Source organism: Cyprinus carpio, chromosome B10 (genome assembly GCF_018340385.1).
Source record: "Cyprinus carpio isolate SPL01 chromosome B10, ASM1834038v1, whole genome shotgun sequence".
Lineage (NCBI taxonomy): Eukaryota > Metazoa > Chordata > Actinopteri > Cypriniformes > Cyprinidae > Cyprinus > Cyprinus carpio.
The window spans coordinates 12,557,366-12,574,944 of NC_056606.1; the positions used below are offsets into that span (position 1 = coordinate 12,557,366).

At 35.8% G+C, this 17,579-nt stretch overlaps 1 protein-coding gene across 1 annotated transcript; it reads left to right on the forward strand.

The window, feature by feature from the left end:
- Window positions 1-6,484: 6,484 nt before the first annotated feature.
- LOC109076322 (ubiquitin-fold modifier 1) lies at window positions 6,485-17,221 on the forward strand. The gene is made up of 6 exons (XM_042732568.1): window positions 6,485-6,648; window positions 6,749-6,805; window positions 8,010-8,067; window positions 9,733-9,772; window positions 10,520-10,552; window positions 15,928-17,221. Coding segments are annotated over exons 1-6 (273 nt in total). The 5' UTR covers window positions 6,485-6,646; the 3' UTR covers window positions 16,011-17,221.
- Window positions 17,222-17,579: the final 358 nt, after the last annotated feature.

Here is a 17,579-nt window from a genome sequence, read left to right on the forward strand (position 1 = left end):
CCTCAGGGATTGTGCTGAGAAATAGATGAGACTGGTAAGATGTGCCACTGTTTACTTACATTGTCCATTTAGATCATTTTATATTAAATGAAGAAATAAAAATCTGAAGTTCAATTTAACCCGTTATCTGAAGAGTTGCACAAAAACCTGATGCAAAAGCCTGTAAGTGCCATTCAAAATTTTCTTCTAAAATTAGCATTTTTATCAGGCTGAAATAACTAAACATAAACATAGGAGGCTGAGAAAATGCTAATTTTAGAAGAAAATTCCAGACAGCTAGATGCTTTTGCATGTGAACTCTTCATTTGTCATTTTGATTATAGATTTTATTTATTTAGATTTTATTATTATGTTTTTAGTTTTCATTTTAAAGTTTGTGTTTGTGTTTTTTAGCTTTAACTCATTTTTATTTCTTTTTTTTATTTTTGTTACAATTAACAATTAAATTTTTTATCTCTCTCTCTCTCTAGATATATAAATATGGTTTTATTTCTATTAAATTATATTTTATTTTTATATTTTCAATTTTACTTTTAATTTTAGTTTAAGGTCTTTTTGTTTTGCTTTGTTTTAGCTTGCTTTTATTCACTTTTATTTCAGTTATAGTTTTAGTCATTTTAATTCTTCAGCTTCAGTTCTAATTAGCAATTAAGTTTGCATTTTTGTTATTTGTAGTTTGTAATATTTATTTTATTTGTCATTTTGAATTACAGTTTTTTTTATTTAGATTTTATTATTATATTTTCAGTTTTTATTTTTAAATTTTTGTTCTGGTTTGTTTTTTAAGCTTTATTTAATTTTTATTTCATTTTATTTGCATCTATTTTTGTTACAACTATTACATTTTTTATCTAAAATATGTTTTATTTCTATTTATTTATTAATTGATTTATTTTTATTAAATTATATTTTATTTTTATATTTTCTGTTTTACTTTTAATTTTAGTTCAGGTTTTAGTTCTTAAACTAAAAATACACACACACAAAATGGATATGTAAATGTACTTTCTGAATATATTGTCACATGACAAAAACTTTGGACAGTTTGCTAGATTAAACGGGTATCTGACACATCTCACCCTTATTTTACAAAAAAAAAAATGTCTGAGGAAAGCTTTTGTCTAGAGCTCAGTGTATGACCTTTGACCAAATATGCAGCACAGCAAAATGCCACAGTGACCAAGTAAATTGGATTAGCATTGGGTACGCATTGTTGTTCAACCTTTCAGTGTACTACCAAAATGTGATGTTCTGTGCAACATATGGGGATCTCACTTGCAGGCACCTTCAGTGAAGTGAGTGTAGGTGTTCAGCTGAGTGCCAGTTTAATTAGAGTGAAAGTACAACATATGAATACCTTAATAAGGAACTTACACTGAACTTCCAATAAAGTCATTTTAACCTGACTGTTTTAGGCTAATTTCCAACAATTATACTTGATTTTGCCTGATGAGAAAGTACTTCAATAGTACTTCAAACGTGCTGCAGAACAAATACAATAGAACATTAGTAATAGCAGGGCATTAAATCTTATGAAATGATTGCCCATGTTCTCTGTTTTAGAATATACACAATTGAAGCACAATGTAGACCTTTTCTGCTTTTTATTTTTTTATTTCTTTTGATGCACAAGCACTCCAATTGATTCCTGACAGGTACATTCAGATGTGTTTAAGGCTAAATGACACACTCTCCTGTTCTTTTCAAAGGGGATGTGCCAGTTGTTAGCATTTCTAAACATCGTAAATGGAGAGAATTGCCAGGACACAAAAAAAATAAATTTTCCAAATGACTGGCACTGGCATTGCTCTCAGTCTTACCCGGAAACATTAGGGCATCTTTTAGTTAAATAGTTCCTAATTAATTCTTTTTTTTTTATTTTTTTTTTATCTACATTTTCTTAAGTTACAATTAAATAATGGAATAATGACAACAGATATATGTTTTTAGCAGCATTTAAGGGAAGTTTAATGTAATGTTTATGTAATTAACTGAAAAGGTAAGAAAACCAAAGTATATTGTTATAAATATACATAATTTTTTTTAAATGAACATATAAAAAATTGATTTACAGTGTAACAGTGGAAATGCATTATAACAGTCACAGTAGTGGTGTTTTGCTCTTTAATGAATCAGTGTGTTTGAATTGACTTAGTACATGATTCAATGATTCATTCATTTAGACACTCACTTGTTTCATTCCTGAACGAATCATTTTTGAACAAATCGGATGAATCAGTTTATGTTTGTGTTAGTATATTTTTTGATGATTTATTATTTTTCAGTTTATGACTCACTAGAAAGGCATCGGAAAGACTCACTACTCACTAGAAACAATCACTGAAAGAGTGTGACGAGTGGGGCGGGGCCGAGAGCCGTGGGTACGGAGCGAGGCCGGTGGGAGTGATTGGGAGAGGAGCGACACCTGCTCCACTCACTGGTGTCGAGTCCCACGGAGGAGATCGGGAGGATACAAAAGAGGAGCGACGACAGTGAAACGAGAGAGGACCAGGCCTGGGCTTTATTTTGTGGTTTGGTTTTTATTTGTGCGCGGCAGTCGCCCGTGAGGGGCTGTTGCGCTGTTTGGTATTTATTTTGGTTATTAAAGGTTTATTTGAATGTTCGCCGGTTCCCGCCTCCTTTCTTCCCGTTATTATGGAGTTTTTATTGTTACAAAAGTTATTTAAAATTTGATGGTCTTTAATGTTTTATGAGTGTGAATGATTTATGTTTGTTTTTGACAAATGTTGGTTTTGACCTCCCTGTTTTCCAGTATTCAGTTTCATATTGTTATTTCAGTTTTACAACTGAACTGCTGAATTCCAACACTATAAATATGCACTGTATTTTGTTGTTATTTCAAGAACAGACAAGAAACATTGTGCACAAGAGCAAACAGAGATATTTAGGAGCTCATATCCCTGAGGGCAGCCCGGAGCCTCCTCGTCTGTTCCACTGCACTGAGGATGCCACACTCCTTTGCCCTTATCAAGAGCCAGCAGATGTTCTAAGCTGTCCAAATCCTCCTTCCTCCTGAAAACAACCTGATTCTGCCTGAAATAGCCATCCAGATTCTGCTGTCGAGCCCTGAGGAACGACAAACTGACTCTGCGTGTTATCTATAGCACAGGTGAGGTGTCACGTGCACTCAAGACAATGGAAGAGGAAATGGCTATCATAAAGTCCTATGGTTGCCTATTAAAATCTTGCAGTGAATGCAAAACACAATTGCTATGAAGTCATGGTATAGAAGGACCAAACGTGTAGGTATGAAAGGTTTTATTTTTAGAAACAAAGCAAACAAAGATGCCTCATCCTCCAAAAATATGACTCATTTTAAATGGCATATTGCAAATTTCACTGTTTGGATGTCTCACTTTTGTAAACTTATTGAAATCGATTGAATGATTGGGGAAAAAAGATACTACAAACCTGAACAGTCCCTGCTTTAGGTACAGTGGCTTTTCTATGTTTGTCCTGTAAGGTTGCATTGCTCTTATACTATTGGTACAATTTCTTCAGGTCTTTAGCTTTAGATTGTACAGTTTGGTTTTCAGCACCATGGACAGCAAACAAGGACACTTTGAAACTGGCTTTGTTTCAATTCTCCAAAATACTCCCTTTCATTATAAATAATTAATGTTGATACTCTGACAAGCGTGGTCAGAAGAAGCTGTTGTCATTTCACACATTAAATTAAGTCTGTCCTAATTCAAAAAGAAGAGGAAGAAAAAAACATTAAAGGCTTTACACATAAAGACATTAATTTTTTTTTTTTTTTTTTTTTTTTTTGTATGGAGCCTGATGATATAAGACAGTATTTTTTCTGTTAAACACTACAATTAAAACGGTCCTTATTTAAATTTGTTATTGCATGTTCCTGGCCTTATTGCATTTTAGACCCAAGAAAAAAAAAATGCTTGTCTTTGTAAATTTTATTCAGAATAGAATATTATTTATAATAGTCCTTGTTGAATATCTTTTTGTATAAGTAAAGAGGTCTTCTTATACAGAAGTAAAAATGCTATTTGTATTATATTAGATTATCATTTTGTAATTAATATAAATATTCTTTATAATATAATATTTTATATATAATGCTATTTTATATTTTTATTATATATTATTATTTTAATCCGCAATGACTGATACAAGTCAGTACAAAACCTTTTCGTAGAATCATATTGTTGCATCATATTTTGGTAATTAACCAATCAATAAATATGACATTACCTACACTAATAATTTGTTAAAATACAACACATCAATAGATACATTACTAAATACTAACTTTACATGTTTCTTTCAAAAATGTAAATTAAAATCCAATAAACAAGTAGCTGCTTGCATCTCATTTAACAGATCTTTGGTGCGTTTCCCAAAAGCAACTATGGTCACAAGTTCCGTCATTACCAGTAAAGTTTAATGGAATAATGACCATAGTTAGCTAATGATGCTTTTGGGAAACGCACCCCAGAACATCCTGCAAACAATCCTGATGTAATTTCACATTGTTTAAAGTGTTCACCACATCTATTTTCTGCCTTCAGTTGTCACAGCTGAATTCTTCATTAGATTATCTGTACAAAAAAAGTTAATCTGACAGTATGAGCGATGATTTTTGTATCTCATCCTCATCACCACGGGAACCGCACAGCTGCTTGTCACCACAAATGACTCACTACGAGCTTCAGCACGGGACATGATTAGGATTTAGAGTCAGGAAATTCCTTCAGGAGATGTTTGTCAAAGAAAGGAACGTACTTTTGTTCAAAGGTATTTTGATGTACATCTCTGTAATATTAATTACTCAAGACTCAGTATGCATAATTAAATGTTTGTGTTTTGTAGGTTCCATGGCTCCTGCCTCTCGGCACGATTTGGAGATAAAAGATTTGCAGATTCTTAGAGGTCTCAGTAGCTCAAATTTGATACAAAACAATTGTATTCAGTGTCAATAACGATGCAGAGCAGCTATTCTCTGGTTTGTATTCAGAGGAACAACTTTTCCACTTTATCTAAGTGGTTTCAATAAACCTGTGACAAAAGCATAATTGGACTACCTGCAAAACTGCCAGCGTCTGGTGAATTTGGGTTTTGAGTCACACTGAGAAGTCTGTTTTCTTCAACACCCACATGTCCCTTTAGGGAAGCTGCTGGCAGTGTGCCCTATGGTGCCAGCAAGCAGGGTTGGCTTTATGAGGATGACTCATGAGACTCAAGTTAGCTTCCAGCCCTCCTTAAATCCAGCAGCCACCTGCGCTATAAGCTGCACTGTGAGACCAGCCAGAAAATAGACCTCTGGGTCATCAGATTATGGCAAATGTGTATTTAAAATATGATTAATCAATTGTTCCAACACCAGTCCTCCCCCAATTCCTAATTGGGCCCAAGTGGGCTTTTTGCATCTGAAAAATTATGTGAGCATTACACACGGACCTATTTCCATCTGTGTTGCTACACTGATCCTGGGTCTTTTTTGAACCTGTGGCTCATTGGTTCAGCTGTCTGCATTGGAGATATAAAAAACACACACACACACACACACACAAAATAATAATAATGTCCTTACTGTGTCCTCTGAACTTCTGCCAGAGTGACTGTGAATTAACTTTCATAACATATACAGCAATGGATCAGAAAAAAAATTCCAGTACCTCATTATAGGACATGATAATTATCTTAAAACAGGGTTCATAGACCTAATTTCCTTAGGTTATGGCTTTAAAAAGTTTTCTAAATTCCATCATTTTCTCTAAAGCATGAATTACAGGATCAAACGACACTGATTTTGTCATGAGATTTATTAGATATGTTTGATCAATTATCTAAAAATTTGTAATCAAGTTTTTATCACATCAAATGTACAAAATAGCCTAACCTGTCCCTTAAAATGAGCAGAAAATAACATAGCTTTAACAATATAATGGTGTTGACTATATTTTCTAAAGGTTTCCTAGAGGTTTGTCTTTTTTTCCCCTATTTGTGGGAATAATTTTTATATATATATATATATATATATATATATATATATATATATATATATATATATATATATATATATATATATATATATATAAATCTAACACAAGCACACTTTAAACTCAAAACATTTCACAAAAATATGTTTGGTAAATTTCAAATGATAAAAGGAACTGATTTTGAAGTTTCTACATAAATTGTCTGCAAATAGGATACCACTTCTTTTAATAAAATAAAAGTTTCTTACAGCAATGGAACAAGTATTTACACATTTTAAGTATGACTAATGTGTAAAAATAATTTAGGTGCCGCTGTATATACAAATGCATCACTGTTTCCCTTCAATTTACATATTTGGGTGCATTAAGAACACACTTTACGGTAATACACACAATTCAAGTCAGCTTAAAACTTGCCTGACTGAAATGTACAAGCCGGTCGCAACACTTTCTGTTTTATCTGCTCGTCATATTTTTTTTTAATTCTCTAAAATACCTAATTAGAATCCAATCGATTAAGTCTAACATTAGAAGATTAAAAAAAAGGGGAAAATAACAAAATACTGAAAAGAGAGGTCCATCGAACACATGACGTGTTACAGCGGGTCCTTGCTTCTTCCGGGTCTGTGTAAACAGTGTGCGGTGGTGTCATACAAATCAGAATAATGTAAGTAAACATTTTATCATAAAACAATACTTTATTATAGCGATATAACGTAAAGTATCTATAAATAAGCTCCGTGGATATGTGTCTCTTTCTGCATTAGGTCGAAAGTAACGTTTAAAATCACGCTGACGTCGGACCCTCGGTTACCATACAAAGTGTAAGTGACACATCATTCAACACATGACACAAAACATTAATATTCATGTTTTAATGGATGCATTAGCCCTGATTTGATTGATTTCATTCATTCTGATAGGAGCGTGTTTTATTATGTTCCCCAGCTCTTTAGTTTGAATAGCTAAATGTTTTTTCTTCGTTATTTAAACATTTATTATTAATTATTATTACTTTTTTTCTTTTATTATTTTATTTAAAGTGAGTAATTGATAAAATAACGACCTGACTGGGAAATTAAACTGCCACTCTAGTGTTAATTTTCAGTTTTAGCACAACTGTCAACAGAGAAATGTAAGACAGTAACGTTACTTTTTCCATCCAAAGAGTCAAAGAGAACAAAATTGTCATTTCCTGATAAACTGGCACTAAATATCTCTAAGAAAAATAGGAGAAGGCGCTGAATATAATAATTTTCAAATATAATTAATTACTTGCGCTTCAGAGAGAGCAGAAGTAACACAATAAATGTGGTCATTGCTTTCAGAGGTGGATGCTGCTGTTTGAGAACGCAGTCATGAAAGACAAAAATTATACAGAAATACTTTGAAGACAGATTTTCCTCAGGCATTTCAGAACAACCAAAACAACATATAGATGCTGTGAACGAGATTGCTCCGCTGGTTAGTCAAGTTATTCCATTTCATAGTGCAAAGTCTCATGACTTTTTCAATGCACATGGTGGAATTTATTCTGTAAATGTATTTCGTATTGTAGTTTATGCGCATTTTTTCTTATTGGATAAAACGTTTATCCTACTCAGTTGTGTGCATAAGTTTTTTATGTGCATTTTTAGAATTTATTTTCCATCCAGCGTTTTTTTTTATGCGATAATCCAAAATGCATAAAAACATAGCTAGTGTTCTTTATGTTAGTGTTCTTCATGTGTCTGCTATATTGATTGCAATCACTTTAGTAGTGCTGTGGTCAGTGGTAATCTGTGGATGTCATACTGTGTCTGATGGATGGGCAGACACACATTCTGTGTGGGTGAGAGTGGTCTGTCAAGGGCCATTCAAACAGGCTGATTTACCTGCTCATCTCCAAGCACCTGCAGTGCTGATGGTTGCCAGCCATTGTGGATGATTTTTCACATGCCAAGTTTTAGCAAATATCTTTGATCTCAATATTTGTGTGTATGTGTGTTTACTGTTGCACCAAGATTCATTGGCATAATTGTATTTCAGATTAAGTGTACCTGAGAGTACACCATTCACGGCAGTTTTGAAATTTGCAGCAGAAGAGGTGAGTTGATTCATTTTTTTTTTGTTTTTAATTAACGTTCATAATCTTATATCTTATAACAGATTTGCTAAATTCTGTGCAATCATTTATTAAATTGGCCTAGATCATAGCATAGATCATGATGTGAACTTTAGCTTAATTGTATCCTATAGTAATAATAGAGTGTCTTTTTTGAGTAGGTAATGATTTATTCTTATTTGAAACACACTCAGGCTTATCTTTGTGTCCACAGCCGCTCTTGTAAAAATCAGAACAGGATCGATGGAGAATCATATATAATACATTTGGCTGAAATTCTCAATGAAATTAGAGCCAATGATAGTTTGACTGCAAGAATATGATTAATGGGAATAACAATATTTTTTGCTGAAAATCAATCTGATTATTTAAGACTTGATTTTAGACATTTTTATTGTTTAAATAAAAAATGGCATTCACATTAGAGATTGGCCAGTATTGTTCATTGCCTAATACGATGTATTAATTTGATATATTGTGAAGCTTAATTAACCCATGTAATTTGATATGATAAAAAAACATAATATTATTGTCATTATTATTATTATTTAACAATAATAATAATAATTTAACAACAATGCATTATTTATCAATATTTTAATATTCAATAATAGCCATTAAATTATATCAAGATATATACAATATATTTGATTTTATTCTGTTTTGCTGTATCAGCGTTGGCCACTTGATTTTTAAAATCTTGCATTAGCAAAGAGTATAGACCAACTATTTATACTGAAAAAAGTAAAGTCTCATATAAAGCTGATACATTAATGAAAAAAAAAAACACAAATACTGGCTGATATCAATATGTTTGTGATTAGCCATAAATCTTATGAAATTAGGAACAAATTTGACAGAACCCTCTTGATTTGCGGTGGGCTGTATGGTCTGTTTCACGGCTGTATTCAAGGCACGCAGACATACGGCATGGCAGGATGATGTTGCAGATTAGCTTGGGTCATCACTCCTTTTTTGACATAATGAAATGCCAGATCTGACAACCTCATAATAAGGAGATGGAATGCATCAAGTGGAAGCCAGAAAGAATGATAAAGTGCCTTTTTAAAAATGCACAAGCTTATTTTCAGCTTTTTTTCATCCTCTCAATAACAATTTTTGTATTCCCGCTTCAGGTTATGGTTATGTGATCTTTCATTGTTTTGAGAATTAGAAACTAAATAAACGCCCACAAAAATCTGTAGTGAATTAATTAAATATGCATTCTTGTGCAATATAAACAGCTATACATTTGATTTTCTGATCACTACTTCTGGCACTAGCCTAGCTGCTTGCTCCCCATCAGTTTTATGGTGTTCAAGGGTGTAGAAATGCCTTCAGGTCACCCGGCAAGTTTTTCAAAGCCCCTTCAGAATGAATTTGCCTGTTTTTTTCCTTTCAGTGGCTCTTTGTGACAGTGACAGTTTCTTCTAAGCTCAGCCAGAGAGCTCTTTCCTCACACGTTCGAAGGCTTCTGTTCTGTAGGACAGACTCTTTAAATCACCTGATGCAAACACTGACTCAAGTTGATTTTTTTCTTATCCTTGCCTGACAGAGGGGCTGTTTATGGGACATATTTAGCTGTCAGCATAAGTTGTTGATGGATTGAACCATAAAACTTGTTTTCTTTTTTTTTCTTGCATTTGATTTAAAGTGCCAGCAGCCACCAGTGCCATCATTACAAACGGTAAGTTGTTGATATTATTATCATCATCATAACGCTCATATTTGGTCAAATCCTTAAACCACAGGTTCTCACTTTTTTGACTAATTAAACTAAAATAATCAGTATTTCCCAAACCATGGGAACTTTTTTCATCAAATATTTTTTTTTAAAATATCTTGATTTTTTTTTTAAAGCTTATTTTAGTTATTTATTGTTATTTTTGTTTTTATTTTTGTTATTATTATTATTTTTATTATTATTATTATTATTATTATTATTATTATTATGTCTTTTTTTTTATTGATTTAATTATTTTTATTATTATTATTTTTATTTTTATTATTCATTGGGTTGGGTTCTTTGTCAACTGCACTAAAAAAAAAACAACCACTATAGCTCAAATTACAAACTGTTTGTTTTTTGGTGATTCAGACAAAACATCTGCTGAATCCTTCACATAATGAATTCACTCAAAATGAGCTGTTGTGCAATTATATAGTTAGAGAGGGAGACTGTGAGGCTATGCTGCATCATGAGTTATTATTAAACAAATCATAAACAGAATGAAGACATTATTCACCACTCACAACACAGGACAGATATTGTAAATGAGATTGTTTGAATTGTGATTGTTCAGCGTTTTAGCACGTCAAGGCTTTCTCTGCTCATGGCCATCTGTCTTATTCATTGATTGTCTTTAATAATGATTGTTTTGCATATGTACTCACATTGTGATGCTGATGTTGTTTGTGATTATTATTTGTGTAGATGGCATCGGAATCAACCCGGCACAAACAGCAGGTCGGTGACGCTCTTTCACTCAATCAGGGCTGTTCTCTGCAGCAGCATCTGACTGTAATAAATGTCATTTTGTCGGCTGTAAATTATTTAGATATATCCATAAGTCACACAGGACTGGAAATAGTGATATGTGTTTTTTTTTTTTTTTTAGTTTATTGGTGCTTCAATCCACCTTCCATGTTTTTTAAGCTTCCTTTTCCCTGCATTTTCTCATAGCCATCTTATGAAATGATACCTCATCTTGCTCTCAGTATTTACTTGCGTGGCTGTGATTTTCCTGCCTATCCTTTATAATCACAGACATGCAAATGAATGGACCCTTCTGTTTTCTGCCTCATATTGTTCATGTTTATCCACCTGGGGACCTTTTGAGAGATCGAATGATTTCCTGAGACTCCTTCAGTAGGCTTTGCATGTGAATTTCACATATTACCTGATGAATATTGATGATGTGCTTCAATTATACCATCCCCCATTGCTGTGAGTTTATTCCCTTGAATAAATGTTTCTTTACAGATGTTTTCCATCCTACTTTACTTGTCACTTAATGCTGGAACGGTCTATGTCTGTAATCCATTATCCAATGCATTTACAAGACTCTTAAGGATTAAGGAGAAGGATATTTAAAAATGGTTTTACTCACATTTTTGATGTGATAAAATATTTTAGAGATTGTCAAAACTAGAAAAAATTATGTTCTTCATAAAAATGCCATGCCATTTTAAGATTTAATTAAGTTACAAGACTTATATTACATTAATCACATTTTTAAAAGTCCCATATATTCAGGGTTTCCATAACCCACCCTGGGAACCATGTTTAAAAAAAAAAGTTATTGAAAATAACAGAGATTGAGACTCCATCAATAGGCTTTGCATGTTAATTTAACATATTAGCTGAAGAATATTTATGATGTTCTTCAATTATACAATTACCCATTGTTGTGAATTTATTCCCCCCACTAAGCGTTTCTTTACAGATGTTTTCCATCCTGCTTTACTTGTCATTTACCGCTGGAGCCGTCTCTGTAATCCATTATTTGCTGTCTCTAATAAGCTGTCCCAATGGTGTTCTGTCAGTGTTTTCCTCCCTCAGTGCTGTGCTGCATCTAATCACATGAAAATGGGCTGTAATTTTTCATACATGTCATGGGTTGAGACCTTAATGTCAAATAAGCTGTGATTCATTAGTTTTATGGTAGCAACATGTCTAGCCTGACCCGAATATGCAGTGTGTGTGTATTATAGAAACATGTACCTTCAGCTCTGCAAGTTATACAGTCACATACTAAATATAGCGCAGACACCTGAATAGATTTTGCTTTATGCGATGAGTGAGTTACTTATATCAGAGGGAACTGAGTGAGTCACAGTTTGTTGCTTATATACAATATACAGGTGCTTTGGTATGATTTCATGAATTCTGATGAGAGAAAAACGTCTCAGGTTATGTATGTAACCATGGTACCCTGAGAAGGGAACGAGACACTGCGTCCTCTAGAGGTCGCTATGGGGAACCCCTTCAGCGTGACCGTTGTCTGAAGCATACATCTAAACACGACAATAATATTGGTTGGCAACAGCCTATGACGTCATTAATCAGCGCTTCTTCATCTGAAGCTTGCGTCCAAAGCATGGCAAGGGAACTAGAGGATGCAGTGTCTTGTTCCCTTCTCAGGGAACCATGGTTGCATACGTAACCTGAGACGTTCCCTTACGAGGGAACTTTGAACTGCGTCCTCTAGATGTCGCTATGGGGAACAGTATACTCACGCCGGCATGCTGAGGGGAGTGCATGCCAGAAACCACGCCGAGCACTTAGTATATATATTTGACTTTATTTGACACTTGATATATAGCTGCCCACTGCCCAGGGTGTGTGTTCATGGTGTGTTCACTTCTCACTGCTGTGTGTGTGCACACTTGGATGGGTTAAATGCAGAGCACCAATTCAGAGTATGGGTTACCATACTTGGCAAATGTCACGACTTTCACTCAGTCATTTTGAATTTGAATTACCTTGGCTTTTGAAATTTTTTAAAAGCATTTTCCTCACATTATTTCTAAACACATAATATGTATAAGACAAATTTGTACAATATGTAGTTGTAGTTTATGCATCTTTTCTGTAAAGATATTTAACATTTTTTTAACATTTGCATTTGCATGTTGACAACTTCATGTGTGCTGCACTTGGAATAGAATTTCCTTTAACTAGAGGGTTAATAAAGAAAAAGTTACTTGAATTATGTCGTAGTTAAATATTCAAGTTGACTTGTTAAAAATCATTAAAAAAAATCAAGAATCAGTCAAACATTCTGGAAAAATTGAGATTTAAATGTTTTGCCAAATCGCCCAGCCCTACTGTGAGAGGATATGGCTAGGTGTCTAAAAAAACCAAACCAGACCCTGGCCTGTCACCCAGGGGGCTACTGCCAGCTCTGAATGAGCTTGCTCAAAGAACTGGCTCGACAGATCTTTGGTAGCAACACCCTGCTCAGAAATGTATCAACAGGGATTCATAAGTTAAGTGGAGCCCAAGGTGAAAACTGGGGCCTAAACAAACTCAGAGAAAGGGAACGAGGCTGACAGCGTGTAACCCTTACCATACAGGATTTTAGAAAGTGTGCAGTATGCTTAGCGTGCACTTACCACAATGTGGATTTTAGAAAGTGCACAGAAGCTCAGCATGTGCACTTACCATAGCATGGATTTAGAAACACCGTTACTAAGGGGTAACCTAAACTGTCACTTAGACAGGCCTAGAAACCCTACGTGACTGTGGCACGCTCAGGGAGTGACAATTAATTCAGCGGGAGGCCACATGTGATTGAAAAGAAAAAAAACCTCCATGTGAGGGCAGTATCGCCAACTCGACCATAGCAGTCACAGAAAAGACTCCAGAGCATCTGCTCATGCATAACTAGAAGGGGTTTATCACCCAGCTCTCAGACTGAGAGGGGGACATCGGTGCCCGACTGGGAAGCAGCGTGCTTGTCGATAACCCTCCAGGGTGAGTGGAGCACTGCTGAGCTCACCAAGAGAGCAGCCTAAGAGGAAGGCAGAATCCTGATGTGCTACCCAGCAAAGCTCACAGAGCAAAGGATTTGACTCTCAAATAAGAGGGACTCAGATGCTAAGAAGTGAGCGGAGAGGCCAAACTACCTGATGTCGCTGTCACGGAGCTTAAAGAGCGGAGGGCTCAACCCTTAGCTAAGAGATAGGAAACCAGCTCGACCGACAAAATTAATAGCCCAGGGGCAAAGTACCTAGCTCAAGTAGAGAGAAGGACTCACATAATCTGGCCAGGACTGGCGAGCTCATAAAATACCCTCCCGCAGTAAGGGGAACACGGCCATGTCCAGAGAGCAGATTGACCACAAATGGGACATCAGAAATGGGATCCAGCTTAAAAGGAGATCACACATTTCAACAGGGAACAACAGGGTCCCAGCATAGAGGCAACTGACCAAGAAGGCAACAGGGATGGCCCTAACAACTCTCCGTATTGTTGCATATGGAGTTCTCGGGAGCAGCACTCTCAGTTCTCAAGCTGAGGCAGGCCCTCAAAGCACAAACTGGGAGCGATAGGCTCATAGCTAACCCTCGCAGTGAAGGGAGCATTTCTCAGCTCGATCACAAGGCAGCGTTAAATTAGAATGGGCAGTCTAGGGCCTACTGAGACACCGTCAACTGGTGCAGCCACCCGGTAATGATGTCATAGACTGTCGCTAGGGCTGTAGTACTCGAGCCCGTTCTCGAGACATTTTTCTATCATCTCGGACTTGTCTCGGACTCGTTGGTGTTTGCACTCGGACTTGTCTCGGACTTGGTCATTGGACTCACCAAATGTTCTCATTGGTCTCGACCAAGTCCATCAAAATTTGTTTTTCTCCTTCAAAACTACAAAAACTACATTTGCATGTTGCGCCTGAAACGTGTGTAAAAAGCTAGACGTGCTGCTTTCTCCTTTTTTCCAAAGCACTCTGTAGCCTGTGCTCTATGCTTGCGCTCCCGTGGCGTCTGCCGTTGCTAGGCAACCATGACCTGCTCTCCATGAAGACGCAGAAGTTTCAGCAAAGAATAAATGGATTTCCAGCACTAAAAATCCCTTGCAGTAGCTCTGCTAATAAATTCATTTAAAAAATAGCTATCCTTGTACAGCTATGAACAGCTGTTTCCCCATCTTGGCTTAGCTTTCAATTTTGTTATGGGAAAGGATGAAGCTGACTCGTTGATTCTTGTCACATGACCAGCGGTGCACTTGCAGCTTTCTGAAAGATTTAGATGTTTTTAATTTAATTTTCTACCTGTTAGATTGTGTTTTATTAACATCTACACCTACCCCAGCCTTAAACTTACCCTTTACAATAATGAAATACAAATTAATGTTGTACAGTAAGACAAAAATTACGCTGTATTTATGTGTGCATGCCCAGTAGAGCCAAACGTATCCCTTCTAGCCTTAACCACACGCATGCATCATATACCGAGCTTTGCGTGTGTGTGCGCTGCACCAAGGCATCGGTCATTAAAATTTTTGACCACAGACATAATGTCTGCAAACAGCAGCATTGTAAAGTAAATAAAATGTAAATAGAGTACATAAAAAAATAATTTGACCCTACAGCTCCAAACTCGGTCCTAGAGGGCCGGTGTCCTTTAGAGTTTAGCTCCAACCCTAATTAAACACACTTGAACCAGCTAATCAAGCTCGTACTAGACAAACTAGAAACTTCCAGATAGGTGTGTTAAGGCCAATTGGAGCCAAACTCTGCAGGGCACTGGCCCTTCAGGATCTAGTTTGGAGACCCCTGTCATACGAAGTTGTTACTTTGCACATGCTTTTTGATCATTACAAATAATAATGTAAAATTATTTTCTTAGAATAGGAGATATGCTGTCTCTCGCATCACATACATTATCAGTAGTTACGTATGTGGTCTTGAAGAGGATCCTTTTTTTTCTTTCATTTGGACTCGGTCTTGACTTGAACTCGAAACTTTTGGACTTGGACTTGGACTTGGACTTGACTTGGACTCGAACCTCTTTGGACTCGGTCTTGACTCAGTCTCGACTAGTCCTGGTCTAGTCCTGGTCTTGGACTTGTCTTGGACTCGACAAAGCTGGACTTGACTACAGCTCTAGCTGTCGCTGGCCAATGTTATGGTCGTGTTTTTGTGTATGCTTCAGACACTGGTCACGCTGAAGGCGTTTCCCATAGCAACCTCTAGAGGATGCAGTTCGAAGTTCCCTCGGCAGGGAACCAAGCTGTACCAATCAACCACTGAACAGACCTTTATTTATAGTTTTAGCTGTAATCATACAATGTGTCATATGCTGTATGTAATATGTTTTATCTCTCTGATTCTACAGGAAATGTGTTCCTGAAACACGGCTCGGAGCTACGAATCATTCCCAGAGATCGGGTCGGAGGAGGTCGCCAGCCCAGGATGTGACTATCCAGTAAATTTCTGTCACAGACGATGAACATGCTTATTTATTGTCCAGCCCTGAGGTGTCAACTCTCACAGGCACTGATGCGCCTCCTAAATCTGTCAGAAGACCTCACAGATCTCACCAAGTTGCCGTCACAGCCCCCTTCTCAAAGATAGCAGGATGTTGTCGATTTGTTGTGCCCCAAAATTTCGAACCACTAGGTACTGATCTTTGATCTTTCACAAAATATTCCATCTCTCTTTTTTAAGATCAAACACTTAATATGTTCACAAAGCATAGTTTTACATGCCTTAAATACATAATGTCTACTTAAAGTCCAATTAAATGTTTAAATACTGTTACAAATATATGATTCTCATTTTCCATTTTAAGAAAAGGCAAATGAATGGAAAACATATACTTCATATTTTGTGTTTCATTAATGGTTGTTTTGAGCTCTGTTATATAACTGTTATTGAAGGCAGATGATAAGTCAATGTGATGAAACTCCTGCAGTTGTGTAGCTAAACAAAACTATACAACAGTATGATTAATGAAGCTCTAAATAAGATGATAAAAGATGCATTTCATAATATACTTACTATGTAAACATTTTTTACAAAACAACTCTTCCCATAGTTGTAATAAACCAGTTTGATGTCTAGTTTCTTAAAAGTTGCTTTTTGTAACATTTGTGGTCACTCAAGTCAGCGTGCCTTTTCATTAAGGCTTCAAATCATGGCTTGACTTGAATAGTACATCAGGCTAATGAATGACAGGCTCTACCTTTGCTTTTACACCCTCCACTCACCCTCCTTCCCTTACATTACTGCCAGGCAGAAGAGGAGGAGGAGGAGGAGGGAAAAAAGGGACTGACTATTCAGTGTGATAATGGATCTTTCATTTGTTTTAATAAAAGAGCAGGCATGCTTTGCCCTTTCCATGCCACTCATTACTGGGAAAAGGGAGAAGTGCATTATAAATACAGCAAGGCCTACATTATTCAAACGCAGACATGTTACCCTGGATCACATTTGAAAAGGCATCGCTTGCCTCCAGCCTCATTTGGCAGGAAATGATGTGGTTTGTTCATTAGCCATGGAAGAAATTGTGCTTTTACGAAAGTGAAAGAGCTTGCCAGTGTGACAAATGTCAAATTTAGAAGTAAAAACGTTACAAATACACTTGTAGTATTCTTATCATAAACATTAAAGAAACCAATGAATACTGATCTGTATAGTGCCTGTTTTTGTTGAATATGTTCAGCTTGTAATTCTGCTACTTAGGATGTTTCGTCTTTTCAGTTTGTTTACTCAATTTAATGGATATAAACATAAACCATGTTTCAAAGCTTTCAGTGGATAAGACCGGCTTCAAAAGTCTCCTTTATGGTTCAAAGAGGTAGAAAGACATGCAGTGATGTTGCTATTTGCATAAATTCAATTCTGTGCCATCTGTAAGAGGCCTTAAGCAAGCAAATAACAGAACTGTTGAATATTTATGTTAGATATTTTGTATAGATGTCGTGGACATGATTGTGTGATTTGAGGGGTTTAAACAGGGCATTACCTTGCTACCTTTCTATCAGA